The 21,630-nt window shown below is 37.4% G+C and overlaps 1 protein-coding gene across 1 annotated transcript; it reads right to left on the bottom strand.

Annotated features, from left to right (window-relative positions):
• Positions 1-4,782: 4,782 nt before the first annotated feature.
• Positions 4,783-16,388, bottom strand: LOC311628203 (macrophage metalloelastase-like). The gene is made up of 10 exons (XM_084895175.1): positions 16,287-16,388; positions 14,738-14,976; positions 13,775-13,923; positions 13,355-13,480; positions 8,931-9,092; positions 8,282-8,405; positions 6,859-6,992; positions 6,330-6,489; positions 5,509-5,612; positions 4,783-4,904 (listed from the first exon to the last, which is right to left on the bottom strand). The coding sequence occupies exons 1-10, from the start codon at positions 16,380-16,382 to the stop codon at positions 4,804-4,806; spliced, it is 1,395 nt and encodes a 464-aa protein (XP_084751301.1). The 5' UTR covers positions 16,383-16,388; the 3' UTR covers positions 4,783-4,803.
• Between the last annotated feature and the right edge of the window lie 5,242 nt (positions 16,389-21,630).

The raw sequence follows: 21,630 nt of genomic DNA, 5'->3' as shown, positions 1-21,630 counted from the left end.
CCTATGCTGCCATCTTGACTGGATGCTAGATAACATTAAATTGCATTGCTATAGAAAAGAACCATTTGCATTATTATTGCTTTTTTTATCATTTATATCCTTACAGACTTATATAATAGACTGATTTATTTAATAGTCAAAAGTGTGGGATAGGGTATGTGGTGAAACAGTTGTAATCAATAAAAACTATAGGAATTGTCAACAAGTAAGAAAAACCACCTCCCCGCACCACCACATTTATGGCTAAGAACTGGCAGAAACAAGCTAGTTTCATCATGAGGACTAATTTCACCTAAAGATAACCCCTAGCCTTTTATACTCATTGTAATACATTAGCATGTAAATGACTCACCACTCACTGCCAATACTGGAATCAGAAAACCCATACAAGGACACAACACTGCTGATGGAGCTCCTCCAAGAAATCTCCACTCCTAGCCCAGGAAGATCCTAAATATTCCTTCCCTTTATTGAATATCCTACCCCCTTGATTAAATGAGCCTCAGTAGCCCCACCAGTGATGCTCACTGGTTGAGCATCGACCTATCAACCAGGAGGTCACGGTTCAATTCCCAGTCAAGGCACATGCCCAGGTTGGGGCTTAATCTCAGAAGGGGCATGTGGAAGGCCTCTCATCTATATTTAATTAATGTCTCTCATCTATATTTCTATATCTATCCCTCTATTTGCCTCTCTTTCTAAAATCAATAAAAACCTATTTAAATGTAGAGGGCCGCCTGAGAAGGCACATGGACATTCTTTAAATTGTCAGCTGAACCCGAGGCACTGGCAGAGTACCTTTGTCCAGGTGTCAGCAGGGGCAGGTCTAGATATGTAAACCCAATAATGCTAGGGCCTAGTTAAGTATCCTTTGGCCCTATAAAATAAACCTGCTGCGTGGTTCGCTGCCTCTCCATCAGAAAAGATGGCGCCCACCTAGTGCCCAACTTGATGAATCTATTTCTGCCTCTGGCCTCTTCTTTCTTTAATCCCCAGTTCCTCCACTCAGACACGGAAAACAGAGAAACAGCCCCCCACATTTAAAAAAAAAAAAAAGGAAACAAATTTCGCTAAAGGGGAGCTGTTGTGTCTTGTGGAGTAGCCCACGTTCTGTCTCACTGTTTCACTAATAAGCCCACTTTCACTTTAAACTCTATTCTGTTTGAATTTGAATTCTTTCTCACAAGAAACCAAGAACTCTCAGTAAATCTCAGACCCTCAGAACCTTGGACTCCCCAAAAAATGTGTCAAGTGCATATTCTCATAAAACCAGCTTCTCTCCAGAAGATCTGTTAGACATGTCCAGCTCTCCATTGTAAAGACACTTGTAGTTTTTCTTGGATAATTTCCCCCCCCCCCCCCCCCCTGATATTAGCAAGATATCACTACTACCTTTTCCAAAGGAAAATGGTATTTCTCTGATCTGGAGACACAAAGGATTTTTATAAATGTTAAAGAACTTTTGATTGAAAGGTCCAGTTAAAGTACAAATAGAATAGAATGCGAGGAGTTTTTACTTTATTTGATTTTTTTTTTTTCTCTTTCTAAATTTGAAAGGCAGAATTTTATGATGGTTAATAACAGAAATTCTGAAGTCCAACTGCCTGGCTTTGACTTGCAGCTCCAAGGCTATGTGACTTAAGGCAAATTAGTCCACCACTCAGTGTCTCATTTTCCTCATTTGAAAAATATGAATGATAGTATTTATCTCATAATTTTAATGATTAGGTGATTATTTATTACTAAATAATAACTATCCATTTTTAATTATTAAAAACTAAAGGCCTGATGCACAAAAATTTGTGTAAGAGTAGGCATTCCTGCCCCCAGCTGCCAGCACTGGCTTCCCTATGGCACCCAGAACCTGCTCCGGCTGCCCCTGCCAGGCACCTGAGACCCAGGTGGTTTTGCTCCAACCCCAGCTTTGTCCAGAATGATGTCAGGAAGGACGTTTGGTCTAATAGTCTAATTTTATTATTTTAGACTAGAAGCTTAGTGCATGAAATTTATGCATGGTGTGTGTGTGTGTGTGTGTGTGTGTGTGTGTGTGTGTGTATGTCCCTCAGCCCAGTCTGCACCCTCTCCAATCTGGGACGCCTCCAGGGATGTCCAACTGCCCATTTAGGCCCGATCCCCTCAGGATCCCTCTCACAATCCAGTACTGCTGGCTGGCAACCGCTTCTGCCTGCCTGCCTGATCACCCCCTAATAACTCCCCTGCCAACCTGATCAACGCCTAATTGCTCCACTGCTGGCCCAATTGCCCCTATCTGCCCTCCCTGATGGCCTTATTGCTCCTAACTGCTCTGTCCTGCAGGCCTGGTCACCCCTAACTTCCCTCCCCTGCTGGCCTGGTAGGCCCCAACTGCCCTCCCCTATTGTCCTGGTCCCTCCCAACTGCCTTCCCTGTTGGCCTGATTGCCCATAACTGCCTTCCCCTAATGGCCATCTTGTGGCAGCCATCTTGTGTCCACATGGGGGCGGCCATATTGTGTGTTGGAGTGATGGTCAATTTGCATATTACTTCTTTATAGGATTATGTGTTTCTGTGTCTATGTGTGTGTGTGTGCAGATTTTGGGGAGTGTCCGGCACATGGTTAGAATTATAAGAATCTGTTAAACAAATTTTATAATATAACACAAATAGAGGTAGAAGAAAAAAGGGTTCACTTTTGAATCTTTAAAGGTACTTCTCATGAACACTCATGAAACAGAAAGGTGTACTCTGGGCCTTAATTCCAATATTTGTATCCTGGCACGTAAAACTGCGTGAGTCCCAGATCCCTCCCTTCATGCACCTCCCCACCCAGAAGAGTCCCAGAGCCACTACCGCCACAGGAGGCAGGACCCAGAAAGCCGCCTGCTATGCCAGAAACATCCAGATTCAAGTCCCCTCCCACCTGTGCACACCTGCTGATTGGTTGTTATGGTGTTGGCATGAGGGCATCATGGCCATTAGCTTATTAGCTCTTTATGATATGGGATAGCCATTACTTAAAAGAAACTGCTTATTCCTAATGTCAAAGTCATCTCAACCAAGATACCATTAAGTTTTCTTTTGATGCTGATCTTGTGGGGGAAATTTCTTCCTTTGAAGGATGTCCAGCATTTAGTTTCCTGTAGGTAAATAACATTTCTTCTAAAGATGACTTGATCCTGTTTCCCCTAAAGACCTCTGTGGGATTAATATCATGTGCTCCACCGAAGAAGCACATCCTTAAGAATGGACCTAAGCTATGAAGGACAAAGAGCTTTGTCCCCATCTAGATTCTTTGTGATACTCATATTTTCTCTGGTCTTAGCTTATTCTACTAGCCAAGAACAATCATCTGAGCTGAAATAAACTTTACTTTGTTTGGGGTCTTGAGTATATCAGTCAGCAATAGTCTGAAAATACATTAAAAACCCACACATTCCACAAACCTATAAGACATTAGAGGGAGCTTTAATATGTGTACAATCCAGAAAAATAGGGAGCATGTGTGTAAAGGCAGGGGAGAAATTTTCCAGGCCAGTGCTGCTCAATGGTAGAACCATGATATTCCTGGTTTGTTTCCCAGTCAGGGTACATTCTGGGTTGCAGGCTCAATCACCAGTAGGGGGTGTGCAGGAGGCAACCAATCAATGTTTCTCTCTTACTGATGTTTCTCTCTCTATCCTAATCCCTCATCTCTCTCTAAAATCAGTAAAAACATATTTAAAAAATGTTTTTAAAGAGATAGTGGAGAAAATTGATATAAGGTAGGCCAAGCTAACAGCATGATGTTCTCACCATATATCATGCATCATTTTTTGGCACAATAAACCTATGAGATAGTACCATTAATATTTCCCCCTAAATTTAAGGAAGCTTAGATTCAATCTTTTTCCAGGGTCACACAGCATTTAAATGGCACCTATTGTGAGACTTGATCTATGACAGAAATTTACCAAAATGGGAAGCTCCTATTTCATGCCTTCTTCTTTTCATGTTTGTGGTTACACACTGTAGGTATTCCTTGGAGCCATCAGCAGTCTGGAGAATGTGTTCTTGACTTGAGCCAAGGATTCAGGGGGCTTTTAACAAGTAGCCAAAGCAAATACAATGTTTTTTTGTTTGTTTTTGTTTTTGTTTTTCCTAGTTGCCATATTTCTATTCACCTCTTGGTATAATCACATAGAGACTTGTCTTATTTAGGAACAGGTCCAGAATTATTTTCAATATACACGTTTCAGTTTTCAAGAAAAATTCTTAAAATCAGAATACTTTACTTTAAAGTTTTTATTTGAACATTAGAAGAACATATACTTTATATGAAGTAGTAGAAAAGTCAACCCTGCCAGCCAAATAAAAACATATTATCACTATAATTATATAACTTACTTATATATCTTACTAAAATCATATTCATTTTTAAAGTTCTAGATATATTCTATTCTCATTACAATTAAAATGGTACCCTTACTGAAACATTTAATGGTCAAAGAAACTAATCTTTTCTCTAAATTTGATTAAGCCAGAGAAATAATGATAATTTCTTAGTTTAAGGATGTTAATGGTCAACATATTCTCTTGGCCTTTGAAAGTGTTTTATTTTCAAACTTAATAGCAGAGTCAAGTAAAAATTGACAATGAGAATTTTTAAAATTAAAAAAAATCTTACATATTTTGTATAATAATTTTCTATATGATTATTTGTCTATGGCCTATAGATTTTACCTTATTTTATGATTTATATGTCATTATTTTTGTTACACTAGACACATAACAATAAATGCATATTAAACTAGAGGAAATTGGCAATCAGAAGTAATTATATAATTCCTAACAAGTAAAGGTAGCATTCCGATTCAGCAGTCCGATGATACGTTTAGTTGGGATATTATATTCAATTATGATATGTCCTAGGTAAAAATAGAAGTGTCCTAAAAATGAAAACAAATTGAATAGGTTAATTCTCTGCTTGTATTTCTTTGAAAAGATAACATAGATTATCTTTTTTTTTTTTTTTTTTTTTTTTTTTTTTTTAGATCATCTACACTAAACAAGATCCAATTCAAATACATAAACTTTGGGTCCCTTGGCCCGCAGATATCTGCCTACTGCCAATCATTCCACCATTAAATAGTCTCATTAATTTTATTGAGAAGGTTGTTTCATTTTAAAGGCTGACTTTTAACATGTAAATGTTTTTGAAAAGTTACACTCCAAGTGGAGAACTCAGAGTGGGAGAGAGGAGATTGGCAGACACACAGAAGCCTTGAAGGAAGAAGTACAAAACTCATGGGGGTGCCACGTAAAACACAAAATATCTTGGCCTTGTCAACAATCTGTTTAGGTTGATTTTGCTTAAAGACATTCACGAATACAAACTCAAACAAACTCGAGCTCTCTCCTCCCACCATCAGCCCCAGCCCTTGAGAGCCCATGAAGAGTGAAAGGAGATGAAAGGAAGTATAAAATAGTATGAAAGGCTCTGTGTTTTAAAAAGATATTTCAAGTATTCTTACAGTTTCCTAGTCTACTTACTGTTATAGTAGAAGACTGCATCAATTGCAGGCCCAATTCCTTGGAAGTGGTGTATAGTCGATTTGGGATAACCAGGGTCCATTCTTTGCTTCTTCTCATCATACCTGAACAAAAAAATAAGCAGCGGAAACTTCAGCATACATAGACTTCATGACATAAACTTTACATTTCATGACACAGACAACAAAACCCACCTACTTCTGTCTTGAAAGGTACTTACTAAAAAGATTTGAGCTGCACGGATGGGAAAACCCAAGATCTACTGGTAAATAGTTCACTGATTTAGTCCATGTCCCTACAGGACTCTAACCCGAGTCTTCCTGACTACCAGTCAAGTACTCTCCTCCCTCCTCCACAGTGCCCAGTCCTGCTTCATAGAGCCTGGTTGTCTAATCTCCTGTTAGTGAAGACCTTGCTGGATCAGCTGTCATTCAGAGGATAGTTTCCTCTTTTTGTCTTCATGGGTCCAGTGATTCTGGGAAGGAATCTGAAACTCCGTACACCCTCCAACCTGACTAGGTCCCATACATCTCCACCACTATTTTCCAATGCGTTTTTGCTATGATTAATACCATGGCATTTAATTTAAAGTATTCCTTTAAAATACACTTTGTGTTATTTCATAATTCAGAATCTAAAAATCCAGAGAAAAAAACTAGGTAGACAATCAATATTCTAGTCCTATATTATCTTGACTTATCCCCATGAAAGATTAAAAAAAAATCTTTTGGAATTTGTATGTAAAACTATTCCTCTGGAAAATCCCATTCCCTGCTTGTTTCATTATCTTAGAGGTCAAATTAGTAATCATTAAAGCTCACCTCCAATACACTTGATCTTCAAAGAAGTAGGTCTTATGAAGAAGTGGGTTATGAACAGCTGCCTCAACTTTTTTTACAGACTCAGGAAAGCCCAAAGAATGTATGCTTTTGGGATAACCTGACTGTGGTTTTAAATTACTGAGTAACCAGTACTTATCATCTGTGAATACAAAGAAAAGGGCACATTAGAATTGTACAGAAAGAATAATAGAAATATATATTAACTCACTGTGAACATCATTCTTTTCCCATTCTTCCAAAGTGTATTGTTCCTTGTTTTTAAACATAGCCCATTTTCTTTGGTTCTGTATTCCACCCCCCAAAAGTATTACAATCTATATTTACCAAACTTTTCTTGAAAATTTTATATATCATCTATTAAATCTATGTTAGATTATAGTTCAGTGTACAATTATTACAATTTGGGGTGGTTTTTAAGAAATCTTTATTTATAAAAAGTTGTAGCATTTCCTTAATTTATTCTCTTCCTTGAAGTAGACTCAATAGCAAAACTAAACATTGGAGTTACCTTTAAAAAGAAAAACATGTTGTCCATCTTCCATGTCATAAGCAGCTTGAACACCAGATGTGAAGTTTGGCCATAAGTAAGAAATTAAACCAATAGTAGCATTTGGATTCCCAGGAATTTGCATCCAGAAGAATCTGACATGTAAAACATTAAATACATGTTAAAAAATTGTTGTGGACTCAAGAACCATGAGATATGAGTGGAAAGGACCTATGAAACAGTTTAATGTTTCTTTTTATGATCTTTACATTCTATTCCATGGATGTCTGAGTAGAAGCACCTCAAGGGAAAAAAAAAAAAAGTTAAATCGGTTCTTTGATAATAGCAATGGTACCCTGTTTCCCCCAAAATAAGACAGTGTCTAATATTAATTTTTGCTCCCAAAGATGTGCAAGGTCTTATTTTCAGGGGATGTCTTATTTTTCCATGAAGAAGAATACGGTACACATTTATTGTTAAATGAAAATAAAGGAAATTTATTATCTATATGTGGTATGGTAGTACAGTAGTTGTCAACACAAACCAGACAAACTGTGAATCCTACAGTATCAAGAATTTACTCATTTATTCAATCACAATCATGTCATCATTTTCTGGAACATCATCATAACAATTCAATTCCTCAATTTCCTGGTGAATTTCTTGTGACTCCATTTCTTTCAGAATCAGTGGACCAAATCTCTCATGTTTAGCCTAGGGGGTGGGGGCCTTATTTTCAGGGGGATGCCTTATATTTCACTCAGAAGGAAACCTGTAAGTAGGTCTTATTTTTGGAGGATATCTTATTTTCGGGGAAACACGGTATTAACAGACAAACTGTTGTACCCTGGATCTTGGAACCAAAGGATCATTATTTAGTCTGGTCCCACAATCCATTCACTAATCTAAAGGGAGTCACTTAACCTCAAGTAATTAGTGTTTGAATCTCAAAAATGAAGAATATTTGTTCTCCCTTCCAAATATTAATCTCCTATATTTCCCCACACCTCCAATATCTGCTACAGTCTGTGTTGTAAAACATGAACCATAAGTCATCCTGGAATTCCATTCTCTATAATCAAGAATCAAATCCTTTAAATAAGTACTCTGTCATAGCTTTAGTTCCAGACACAATTTTTTATCTATGATTAAAATAGTCTGGCTTCTCTGTTTCCTGTCTTATATTTTCCCAATCCACATTCTAATTGTAAATCCATTATTTACACACCAGTTTTCAAGTTAAGACATAAATATTATCTACCACTTTCTTGCTTCAAAGTCATCAAGATCTCTCCACTGCCTACAGAATCAAGTCCAAATTCCTACTTACTATTTCCATCTACTCAATTTTCAATCATTTTCTATTATTTTACAGTAACAACAACAACAAAACACACCTTAGGAGAAAACCTTTGAATTTGGTTGGGTTTGAAAATAATCCTACCTGTCTTTAAAGTAAAAGATTCCATTTCCCACTCTAGTGGCAGCATCAAAATGGAAATCGGGATCACAGTAAGGTGCCTCTGGATTGTTAGTTTTTGATGGGAATTGGAAGTTTTCTGGACTGCCTGAAAATACATTTCAAGAAGCATTAGAAAAAGAAAATCTAATGCTTAGTTCATCAAAGGAAGAGTCATTCTCTTTTAAAAACATTCAATTTTCTTGATGAAAAATGCATAAAAAGCAATTTATGCTTTCTACAACATTTACAGGAAGCATACAAAAAAGTTTTTCCCTATGTGGTTGCAACATTATGGAGGGGAGGAAATCTGTTCACTCTGGTTTTCTTGTTCCAGCTATGTATTTTTTCTCTGTGCACCTTCTTCAACAGACAATGATATATTGGAATGAAATAATAGGTTCAAGTGCAGAAGGCTTAGGGTAGATTTTGCTTCTGGCTCTGGCATTAACATATTAGGTCTCTTGTGCTCATCTGCAAAAATAAACATAATATCTGTGCCACCTACCTCACAGGGTATCCATTGGGATTCAAAAGTGAATGCAAATGCTAAAGTTTTAGCCAAATGCAGGTATCATAAAACCATTCATAAGTGTATCTTTATAAGACAAGATGGTAAAGAAATTAAACTTACCATAGAGAGACTGAATGGCATGTATATCATCAGCAGAGAGGTGAAATGTGTTGGGGTCCACATAAGTATAGATGGGGAACATTACGGCATTTGGATCACTGGAATGGTCTAGACCCAAGGAATGGCCAAGCTCATGAACAGCAACTAGGAACAAGTTGATGCCTAAGAGGAAACAACCAGAAGAGGAAAAGAGCAGTGAAATCTACAGGCATCTAGAAGATATTAACACAATTGAAATCTGACACAAGGATAAGGGAAACATTTGGGAATCCTTTACTTGGTTCCCCTCCTTACACAAGGTTTTTCAGCCTTGGTACTTACTATTGACATGATAGCCCAGATAATTGTTTTGTTTTGTTTTGTTTTTAGGAATCTTTGGCTTACCATTAAATAAGTAGCAAATTCCTCGTCATTTTTTATAACCAAAATGTCTGCACACATTGTCTAATGTCCCCTTGGGAGCAAAATTGCCTTTGGTTAAGGATCGCTGCACTATCACACAAGTGACATATATACTGTTTTGAAAATCTCTACAATAACTCATAGCTGTGTTCTCTCTGCCTCTAAGTTATTATCACTTCATCCTACTTTTACTCTTGGTCAGTCTTGAGTGGATATAAAAAAGTACTTAATAACCATTCTTTACTAAACCCTAATATGAAGCAATATGTAGTTCCAGGTACTATGAGTCACCGAGAAATATACTACATTATGTATAATCCTTATGCAACTAAAAGGAAACTACCATACTCTCCATCTACAGATGAAGACACAGTATTAGCAAGCTTAATTGACCAAATTAAGTGCTGACCCAAGATTCAAATTTGAATTTCTTGACTCTAAATAAAGCTCACCTTTTTCCTACACATGATTCTAAATAAAATCAGAGACTATGCTTACAAGTTAGATATACTTACACTGACAAGTTATAGTCATGTTTGTTCATTTTTTCCTGTATCTCTTACAGCATGCACCTTTGTAGGTAAGAAAGAGAGGTGTGTCCTTTCTCTGAAGCTTTTCAAGAAGATCTGAATAACCCCTTAATCTTAGTTTTTATCTGTGTTCTGGTCTAATGCCCTCATTATTTCTTCCTGTTTTGTGGCAAAACTGACACTCAGAATTGACTTGCCCAGGGTCAAAGTCCACTTAGCCTCAGAGCCAGGCCTTGAAATTCTCTCCACTACCCAAGTGTGAACATAGGGTCTACACCTGTCTTTTGGGAAGTGTCCAAGAACATTCCCTGTAACACAGGGGTTAGCAACAAACTTGGAAATGCTTTAATTTCTCTCAAATAATGAAAAAGAATTGTAGATTCTGTCATTCTTTCCACTCTGCATAATACAGGGAAGAGTAAACAAAGCCTTTGATATGTTGGCCTAAACCTAAATTTATCTTATTCCCAATTCATATAATACTTTGTATAGACTGGTTCTTATCTCAAAATAATGGATTTTTGTTTGTGGGAGGTTTTTTTTTCTTTTCTTTTTTCTTCCTCCCGCTCCCCCTTACATTGTGTGCTCCTCTGGGACAGGACTGTGTCCTTTTCATTTGTGTATCCAAATACCCCCACGGCATCACCTAACACTCTAATAGAAAGTAACCATTGAGCTGATTGTTCATCTAATTTACAGTGTCAAAAATTGGGTTGAGAATGAGCACTTTAAGCTGGAATCTTAAGCTATTGAAAAATACAAAATTGAGCCAATTAAATATAAGGCAACATGGACAGTTAGAATTAATTAGACTAACATTAGACTAAAGTAAGAATTAGGAAATGCATGTTCTGATGCCAGCTTTTTACAAGCTAGCCACTAACTTTCCCTTAGTCTCAATTTCTTCTAACTGTAAACAAACAAACAAACAAACAAACAAAAAACACCAAAAACCAAAAACAATATTAAATGATTTTTTTCAAGGTCCTTTGGAATTTCAAAACAGTCTACTTAGCTGGTGCAATTCTCCCACACAAGATGAAATGATTATAAAACCAAAATATTATTTCATAAAATTTAGACAAACAATATGTCTAAGTTGAAAATTTGTAGCTCAGAAAAAAAAAACACAAATCCTATATCATTTGTCTCTTGACAATGCAAAAATCCTCTTAATTACTTACAAATCCTATAAGCTTTAGACTATGTGTCAGACTAAAATAAATAATTTTTCTGGCCTATAAACTATTACTATCTAACATTTGCAGTCTCAGTAGATCAAAGGGGGCTGCTGAGTAAAGCATATTCTTCATGACTTTCTCTACATTTACTTTCCACATGTGTTAGTCATGTAATCTAAGATTCCCAATAGAGAGATTAAGTAGGCTTCTGATATGATGGTTTGAACTTCCCAATGGATAGTGATTGCTCCAAATAAGAGAGATTAATTATTCATATCTTCACTTTTAGATAGGAATGGTGACTTACAGCCCCTCTGTAAATACATACAAGTTATCATGGAATGATTATTTCGGCATTCTGAAATTTTTATCTAGAACCACAAGAGACTACGTGACCATATAACATGGTGTATCTCTATGCAGTTCTCTAAATTCTCTACAGCATTGCCTTTCTGTGTCACTGTGAACCTAAGAAATTATCAACATACTAGAGGCCCAATGCATGAAATTCATGCAAGAGTCTTGGCCCCCACCACTGCTGCCACAGCTGCCTCTGCCTCAGCCCCGGCTGCCACAGCTTTGTTCAGAAAGTCATCCGGAAGGACATTTACTCTAATTAGCATATTATGCTTTTATTTTTATAGATAACGGATCAGGAAGATAACCGCACCATTTTAGGATTCTTACCATATACATAATTATTGGGTCGGCAGCTAAGTAATTGCGGGTTTCACACATATATGGCTTCAGTTGAATTTTAGGTTTGCAGACGTAGTACAAATGTAAAACACATTTTGTTATTTGATAGTTGGCTATTCAGCTGTTAATCAGTAAAAAAAGTTTTTTGATCTGTTTTGTAGTTTTCATTTGGCGTTCGTTGAAAAATGGAAAATCAAAAGGAACATTTTCGTTATATTTTGCTTTTTTATTTCCGCAAAGGGAAAACGCATCGCAAGCTCATAAAAAGTTATGTGCTATTTATGGTGACGAAGCCTTAAAAGAACGGCAGTGTCAAAATTGGTTTGCCAAATTTCGTTCTGGTGATTTTTCACTCAAAGATGAAAAACGCTCTGGTCGTCCAGTTGAAGTTGATGACGCCCTAATCAAAGCAATAATCAATTCAGACTGTCACAGTACAACACGTGAGATTGCAGAGAAGCTTCATGTATCACATGCATGCATTGAAAATCACTTAAAACAACTTGGCTATGTTCACAAACTCGATACATGGGTTCCTCACGAACTGAAAGAATCACAGTTAACGCAACGCATTAGCAGCTGCGATTTGCTAAAGAAACGTAATGAAAATGATCCATTTTTAAAACGACTGATAACTGGCGATGAAAAATGGGTTGTTTACAACAATATCAAGCGGAAAAGATCGTGGAGCAGGCCAGGTGAACCAACTCAAACAACATCAAAAGCTGATATTCATCAAAAGAAGGTTTTGTTATCAGTTTGGTGGGATTACAAAGGAATTGTCTACTTTGAACTCTTACCACCCAACCGAACGATCAATTCTGATGTCTACATTGAACAACTAACGAAATTAAACAATGCAGTTGAAGAAAACCGGCCCGAATTGACAAATCGAAAAGGTGTTGTATTCCATCATGACAATGCAAGGCCACACACATCTTTGGTCACTCGGCAAAAATTAATGGAGCTTGGTTGGGATGTTTTGCCACATCCACCATATAGTCCTGATCTTGCACCATCTGATTACTTTTTGTTTCGATCTTTACAAAACTCCTTGAATGGTAAAAATTTCAATAATGATGATGATGTCAAATCGTACCTGATTCAGTTTTTTGCTAATAAAAACCAGAAGTTTTTTGAACGTGGGATTATGATGCTGCCTGAAAGATGGCAAAAGGTCATTGATCAAAATGGGCAATACATTACAGAATAAAGTTATTTAGTTCCATGAAAAAATTGTCTTTGATTTTCTTTAAAAAATCCGCAATTACTTAGTTGCCGACCCAATAGTATTTATGTTTGTGTGAGTTTATGGATTGCACTGTCAAAATCAATCACATAATATACCTATAGTTCCTGAGGTTCTTGAGTTTATAGGAAGTAGCTCATCTTCAGATTTTTAGAACTTCTTTAAGATTACCTAGTTCAATGTCCTCAATTTACAGAGTGTAAAATTGAGACAGTGTGACATTTTATTTATTACAAAAATTACAATCAAAACAAGTTTTCTCATGCTATAACTATTTCTCAAAACGAGCCTTTTTCAAAATGGTGGCACCATTTATAATTTGTTAGGGTTTTCTTTTGTGGTTTCATTTATTTGTTTGCCTACCTTCGTGGTTCATAGTCCAGCGTTCAGCCTCATCAAAATATAAGTCTCCTCCTACACCAGGTCCAGGTTTAAAAGCATGAGCTATAAGACCATCTTTGCCATCAAAACGGTAAATGCCTCCATAATCTTTTGAAAAGGAAAAGAAGATTAGTCCTTCTATATACACTGAGTGGTCAAATTATTATGATCTCTGAATGCATAGTAATCTGTCTACTCAGTGTATAACCTATATAATAAAAGGCTACTATGCAAATTGTCCCCTCGACCAGGAGTTCGACCAGCAAGCCAGCCAACTGCCCATGTCCCCTCCCCATAGCCAGATTGGCCAGACCCCACCCATGCACAAATTCATGCACCAGGCCTCTAAATATATATATACTGAGTGGCCAGATAGAGATTAAATAAGTCCAAATTATCTACCTGCAGCTGTAAAACTTATCATAATGTCAGCCTCGCCTGCATTGATCATGACGAATTTCAGAGGGGTCACATCACTCCATACTTGAAAAGCTTTCTCTATAGCATCATCAACATCCTCACGTTCCATGTCGGTAGTGTAGTCCCTGATTCTTTATCAGCAAAACAAAAAAGAGAAAAATGTATGAAACCATGTGCTAATTTTTTTTTAAATATATTTTTTATTGATTTTTGTACAGAGAGGAAGGGAGAGAGATAGAGAGTTAGAAATATCAATGAGAGAGAATCATCGATCAGCTGCCTCTTGCACACCCCCCACTGGGGATATGCCCACAACCAAGGTACAAGCCCCTGACTGGAATCGAACCCGGGACCCTTCTGTCCCCAAGCCGACGCTCTATCCATTGAGCCAAACCGGTCTCTGCCATGTGCTAATTTTGTTATATTATGATACTTCATATCTGCTGATATCATTGGAGAATGAGTTATTTCATAAATTAATTATACCATTTTAAAAAAAAGCATACTTTCTATATACAGAAATGTCTATCCTTGGACAACTTCCTTCTTAAATGGAATCTAACTTGATTTGTTCTCATATATCATTTATAGGTCACCTTTACCAAAGATTTACATTTATAGAAGCTTATACCTTTGCCCCTGTTCCAAGACTTTTGCATTTATTCATCTTGACTACTTGAGAAAAACTTATCCTGTGTCTTATTTATCATAATTTCATTCTCCTTTTGTTTGCAAGCTCCCTACTTGGGTCTGGACTGGCAAGCCAAACAATCCCTGAGTGAAAAGTCCTTGCTCCTGGAGATAATAAACTTGAATAGAGGGATAGTGTAATGAGTTGAGGGAGGCTTCTTAGCCATGACCAAATGTAGGGCCATATCTAAAATCTTCAGGATTCCAGAAGTCAGACCTGTGGGGAAGCAGAAAAATACATGGCTATGATGTTACCTGTAGGTAATGAGATTCTTCTCCCACACTGGCCTCCCTGGCGTTGTGCTCACATCAGGCACTGCACATCGAGGTCTGTGCATCATGGCCAGAGTAGGCTCGTCCAGTTGCCTTGTCACAGTTAGTCCCAAGAACTGTTGCATTTTCTGAATTTTATTCTCCATGAACTTCTCATTGACTTTCTCTTTTGTTTTTGAAATTCCTCTCATATTGAAGCCATAAAAGTGTTTCAAGTACCTCTGGAAAAATACATTTAGTATTACATTATTATGTATCTAAAGTTTTCTGTTGGAGCTCTGCATATGTGAATCAACTGTGCACTAATAAGTTTGAATCAGGTATCAAAAATTAATCATCATAATAAAAATTTTTGTGCTGTCATAAGTGTCATAATTTATTAGCAAGATTGATTCCTAGGCTAAAATCACCCTTATGTCTGTACTCTTCAAATTTGTTTCTATTTTAAAAAACTTATTTTAGCCAAAACCGGATTGGCTCAGTGGATAGAGCATCAGCCTATGGACTGAAAGGTCCCAGGTTCGATTCCGGTCAAGGGCATGTACCTTGTTTGAGGGCACATCCCCAATAGGGTATGTGCAGGAGGCAGCTGATCGATGATTCTCTCTCATCGATGTTTCTAACTCTATCCCTCTCTCTTCCTCTCTGTAAAAAATCAATAAAAATATTTAAAAAATAAAAAACTTATTTCAGCATCTAACATATCATGGCATTTAGTAAATCAGGAAAACCTCTATTGTCAGGATTCTTAAATTAAGTTGGAATAAAATGTTCCTGCCTAAAAATCCAAAGCTCAAGACAATGGACAACTATGACAAGTTCAAAGTTAAAACAGTTCTAGAAAATGAGAACATAATCTGAACTCATGTAGTTAGGGGAAAGAAATGAATTGAAAAATTACATTTTAAAAACTGTTTAGGAAGAAATATTTGAGATAGGAACAGTAAAGAGTATTTTTGCCCTGGCTGGTTTGGTTCAGTGGGTAGAGCATCAGTCCAGGTTCAATTTCAGTCAAGGGCACATGTCTGGGTTACAGGCTCAATCCCCAGTAGGATCATGCAGGAGGCAGCCGATCAATGATTCTCATCATTGATGTTTCAATCTCTCTCTTTCTCTCCCTTCTTCACTGAAATAAATAAAAATATATTTAATAAAAGAGTATTCTTGAATTATCATGGAACACTGAAGTGGTTAAAATAATCAACATTATTCAAATCTCAGATTATTACCAGCATTAAATGATTAATGTAAAATACCATAGCAAAAGTAGAGCACCAATTATTTTGAACTAAAAATCCTTGGCCTAGGCTTTTTAGTAAAAGGGACAAATTCAACCACAATTTTATAACACTCCTTCAAAACCAGTATCTCTTTATTACATTCCTCTTTGGCAAAGAAAATTTCAGTGCTGAAATCAAATAGCCCCTTAAACAAGTTCTCAAATAGTACTTTTCAATATAAAACTGGCCAATGTAATAAATCTTAATGACAGAAGTCAGGTTAGATAAGTACTATAGTGGTTAATACTTACTTCAGCGAATACCACATTATTTTCTTTAGGGTTTTTTCTAGAAACAACTCCAGGAGCACTGGCCTGCAGGACCAGTATCAAGAGAAGAAACTTCATTCTGAACTTCTTCTGAATGGCAACCCAAGTCACCTTGTCTTTTCTAGTACAAGTTCCTTCTTTATATAGCCTTTAGGCTGAACTTGTGAAGATGAAATCCTTTGAGTGGCTCAAAGTTAATATTATCTTTCTGTGAATCTCAAAAAACCACACACAGGAGCATGACCTTACTCAAGGACCAACAGTGGTCAATTCATATCTAATCCATCAGTCATTCAATTAGCAATGAAGTCATCCCCTCACTCAGACAACCTGAGGTTATATTTCTTCAAGTGAAATGAGCTCCTTCTTCTACCCATCTTGCAAAATAAGTCATTATCAAGAAATTCTGAGCACCTAAAATATAGAAATAACTAAAAAATAAATTTTAGAAAGTTTTGTACCTGAATTTTCACTGTAATACCTTCTTTATGTTCGTTATAGATGAAGTAAGCTTTTATTAAAAAAACAACAACAACACAACACTAAATGTAAAGGATTAGTTAAATAAAATGCTTTTGCTAGAATAGAGGAATCCTCTCTCTGCTTATTCTAGCACCCTAAAGAACCATAATGTAGAGATTTCAAGTTTATCAAAGAAAAGTTTATGACATCATGATGTTTTGATGTTTGTTCTGTGTGTTATACAGGCTTAGGTTCTGTTTCTATAACTTCACATCTTCAGGCATCTAATCAGAGGCCCATTCCCAACTGAGTAGCTGAGTAGAGAGGTTCCAGAAGCAAATTTCCCTGGAGGAAATCATCTGGAATTGGCAGTATGAAAGTCAACACTTCAACTTTGGGAGGTAGAAAGTTTGCCTCCAGAACCTCTCTACCTCCTTATCAGCTCAACTGCCTTCCCCCATGACACAGAATCTGGCTCTCAGTCAATAGAGAATGTTTAAAGACTGAAAACTTTGAGAATCAAAGGAATGGGTCAATTACCAATTAAGTCATCCCCCTGGAGGTTGAAGTGCAAACCTGGGACTATCTCCTGATTCCATTGAACAGTCTGAGGTGGTGGTGAGCAACAAAATACTGTGCTATGATTCAGTCATTGTTCTGACCTGTCTTCCAGGACCTGAACATGCTGGCTGCTCACCAGCATTTCCCTGAGGCTGGGGTCTGGGGGAATGAGTCACTTCCTAAGTAGGAAGGAATCTGGCACCCTCCTCCAAACGCTGCTTTTTTTCAAGCTCTGGGATTTAACTTCAAAAATCTTCCAGTATTTCATTTGTAAATGAGAATAGTAAACTTGGCTTCCTTATGCATTTGTGACGCTTAATTGAGACAAGGTGTTATAAATACCAGCATACACTACAGGTGCTCACTACTATTCATTCCCTTCCCCTTGGCCTGAAAGAACATCATGCATCTTAAGTTTCCAACAAGGTGTGAGAGTAGGATTCATGAAAAGGAAGTTCATGTAGAAGAATTATAAAGTGATCTTTTTAAATACTGAATATAACTCAAGAATTATAAGAGGTGTCCTGGCCAATGTGCTCAGTGGTAAGAGCATCATCCTGGACCCCAAAGGGTGTCAGGTTCAATTCACGGTCAAAGATAAGTACCTGGATTGCAGGTTCAATCACTGATCCAGTTGGGACCCATGTGGGAGGCAACCAGTCAATGTGTCTCTCTCACATTGATGTTTCTCCCTTTCCCTCCGTCTTCCTCTCTCTCTGTCTCTTTCTCCCTCTATCACTTACTCCCTCCCACTTTCTCTAAAAATCAATGGAAAAAATAGATTCTTGGGTGAGGCTTAAGAAAAAATAAAAATAAATCATAAGAGGAACATGGCTGTTTGGCGGGAAAACAGAAAAATGGGATTTATCAGAAAATATGGGAATGGCTGGTTCTTCACCATCAATATGGTCCTACATTAGGGCCTTACATTAGGGTCTGTCTGTGCTGTTCACCACTGTATTCTGCTACCTAAAACTACCCAAACTTAGTAGGTGCTCAATAAATACATGTGAATGATTCTAGTTGTAGAATAGGGCTTAAAGGATATTGGTAGTAAACCTCCTTTGTGGGAGCAATTACTACACAGAGGGTGTGTTCCTAAACCCCACTGAAAGCACACAAGAACTGGTCTTATTCATAGCAGAAGGAATCTGTTTTTTGGAAGACTTTCAGGAAGTCTAGAACATATAGGGTGAAAGGTAAAAATAAAAAGGTTTCAAAAAATAGAAAACTGAACTCACGTTTTAATGGTCTCATCAAATGCCCCAAATGGGTCAATTAGATGAGGGCTATTGGGGCAGGCATAGAACAATGCAGTGGTTGTAAGTTTAAGTTCTGGGGTCAAATAAGCCTGCTTTACAATCTTAGCTCCATTGTTTTATGACCTGGGCAATCACTTTAATCTCTCTAAGAGTTAATTTATTCACATGTAAAATTAGAATGAGAGTAGTTACCTCAAGAGTTATCGTAGGATTACATTTAAAATATAGAGAAAAGTATTTGGCTTAATTTAGGTGCACCTTAATTGTTCAATGATTTGTTATTATCCTTCCTTTACTGTATTGTAAGACATTTGAAATAGATTGGTAATGGGGATGAGAAGGGAGATCAAATACATGCTCAGACCTCTCTCTGTGGTAGAAGGAGCTACAAAAAGATTATGATGAAATCCTTATGACTTTTATTTCATTTAGCTTTAATCCTAGCTCTAGAAACCATATCTCTTTCTCTCTATAGTCTATACCCCTCAGAGACCTAACCTTTCCCTCCATAATCAGCAATGCCTTAGGCAGCAGAAGTCTAGACCTGATAAAATCTTGATCTGAGTTATGTTAGAGATCCTCTGGATAATTTCCAGTGAGAACAGAGAGAGCAGCACAGAAACAGGCCTCAGAACTGTCCTCAAGACCTGAGGAAACTCTTATTAATCTTATCTTACCTCTGATCTCTCTGCTCCCAGGGTGAATAGAAATCCCTAACCCACTCTACCTTGTGATTTTGCTCTATGTAATCTGTAATCTACATGCTGTGGGGAAATGGGATCTTTAACATTAGTTTCCTATTTCTGGATTGGCCAATTCAATATTAAATGATTTTTTTTCTATCTTGCTTATGCATTTCTTTGCAACAGTGTGTGCAGGAAGATGGACTCAAAAACATTGTGGTTCCAGCCAAAGCTGTTTTGGCTCAGTGGATAGAGTATTGGCCTGTGGACTGGAGGATCCTAGGTTCCATTCTGGTCAAGGGCATGTACCTTAGTTGCGGGCATATCTCCAGAGGGGGGTTTGCCTGGGGCAGCTGATCGATGTTTCTCTCTCATCGATATTTCTAACTCTCTATCTCTCTCCCTTCCTCTCTGTAAAAAAACAAAAAAAAAAACCCAAACAATAAAATATATTTAAAAGAACAACAACATTGTGGTTCTAGTAGCAATCTTGGTCACAACTAGAAGCTGAGGGTCCCAACAGAGACATGACTTCCAGGGGACACAGTGAAGGGAGTGAGAATCAAGGGATCATTGGCAATGCTCTATGTGAAGAAAACATGTCTATGAAAGTGCAAAAAATAGCCAAGATCAGAGTTACACTTAAAAGGGACAGCTTTTTAAAATAAGAGTTTTCTTATTAAAAGGCAGATTTTATAATACAAAGCTTCTCCATTACCTTGTTTCCTTCCTAGTTTGACACCAGGGCATTTTAAGGTATAACCTGATATAATCACCATCCCATAGCTGCAGTGTCATCCCTGAGAGTTCACAGGTAAATGGAAACACAGTCTTTGGAAAAGACGAGGAAGGAGAAATGCTCCCAAATATAGAAAGAGATCCCTTAGGTGACGCTTTCACCGGTAATCTGTTCATGCAGAAAGAAAACTTCAGCTGGTTAACCCTCTCCTTTTATGGATAAAGAGATGGGGATCTAGAAAAGGGAAATGAATGGCCTGAGAAGACATCCAGAGGTCTCCTGATCCTGTCCAGACCTGTTGTTACAACATGCTTCATCTTGTCATGTGTATCACTTTAATTTTTCTTCAGATTTATGTCTCCCTCTGGGTACCTTCTAATGCAAACACTACAGAAATGGCTCTATGGTACCCTCAAGATTCCTAGTTAAAGCCAGGCCAGGAGTAATGGAACAGACCTGGTGAGGTAAAGCAGAACATACCACCCCAGAATGTGCCGTATAGATTATATCGAGCTGAAGATGATCCAGCCAAGCAGACCCAGAAAGAGCTTTTTTTTTTTTTTAAACTACAATATAAGACACAAATATATTTTAATTAATGTACAATAAGACAGAGAGAATATCTATAATTTCTCTAGCAAGATTTTAAAAGTTCAATTGATATATATATATATATTTTAATATATTTTATTGATTTTTTTTTGCCCCCCTCCCTCCCTCCCACACATCCCCTCCCTCCCTCCCCAGAGTTTTGTGTCCATTGGTTGTACTTATATGCATGTATAAAAGTCCTTCTGTTGATCTATTATCTCCCCCAGATTTTCCTCCCCTCCCTGCTGTAATTTGACAGTCTACTTGTTGATATACTGTCTCTATATCTATCTTTTGGTTCATCAGTTTATAATGCTCTTTATTATCCACAAATGAGTGAGGTCATGTGGTGTTTCTTTTTCATTGATTGGCTTATTTCACTCAGCATGATGTTCTCCAATTCCATCCAGGTTGCTGCAAATGATGAGAATTCCTTCTTTTTTATGGCAGCATAGTACTCCATTGTGTAGATGTACCATAGTTTTTGGATCCAATCCTCTGCTGACGGACACTTAGGCTGTTTCCAAATTCTGGCTATTGTAGATTGTGCTGCTATAAACATAGGGGTGCATATATCCTTTCTGATTGGTGTTTCTAGTTTCTTGGGATATATTCCTAGAAGTGGGATTACTGGGTCAAATGGGAGTTCCATTTTCAGTTTTTTGAGGAAACTCCACACTGTTCTCCACAGTGGTTGCACCAGTCTGCATTCCCACCAGCAGTGCACGAGGGTTCCTTTTTCTCCGCAACCTCGCCAACACTTGTCGTTTGCTGATTTGTTGATGTTGGCCATTCTGACAGGTGTGAGATGGTACCGCATTGTTGTTTTGATTTGCATGTCTCGCACAATTAGTGACTTTGAGCATGTTTTCATGTGCCCTTTGGCCTTGTTTCTGTCTTCTTTTGAAAATGTTCTATTTAGGTCCATTGCCCATTTTTTAATTGGATTATTTATCTTCCTTTTATTTAGTTGTATAAGCTGTTTGTAGATGTTGGAGATTAAACCTTTATCAGTGGTATCATTTGCA

The sequence above is a fragment of the Pipistrellus hanaki genome (genome assembly GCF_964339955.1).
Source record: "Pipistrellus hanaki genome assembly, chromosome: 9".
NCBI classification, from domain to species: domain Eukaryota; kingdom Metazoa; phylum Chordata; class Mammalia; order Chiroptera; family Vespertilionidae; genus Pipistrellus; species Pipistrellus hanaki.
Note: the sequence above shows the minus strand (reverse complement) of the source record. Positions and strands in the feature narration are given on the sequence as shown.

Coding starts and splice junctions, on each gene's coding strand:
- LOC311628203 (XM_084895175.1), bottom strand. CDS start 16,382: ATGAAGTTTCTTCTCTTGATACTGGTCCTGCAGGCCAGTGCTCCTGGA. Junction 13,481..13,774: donor GATAAGTTTTACAGCTGCAG/GTAGATAATTTG, acceptor CCTTTTCAAAAG/ATTATGGAGGCATTTACCGT. Junction 6,993..8,281: donor ATCTTTTACTTTAAAGACAG/GTAGGATTATTT, acceptor TTTACATGTCAG/ATTCTTCTGGATGCAAATTC.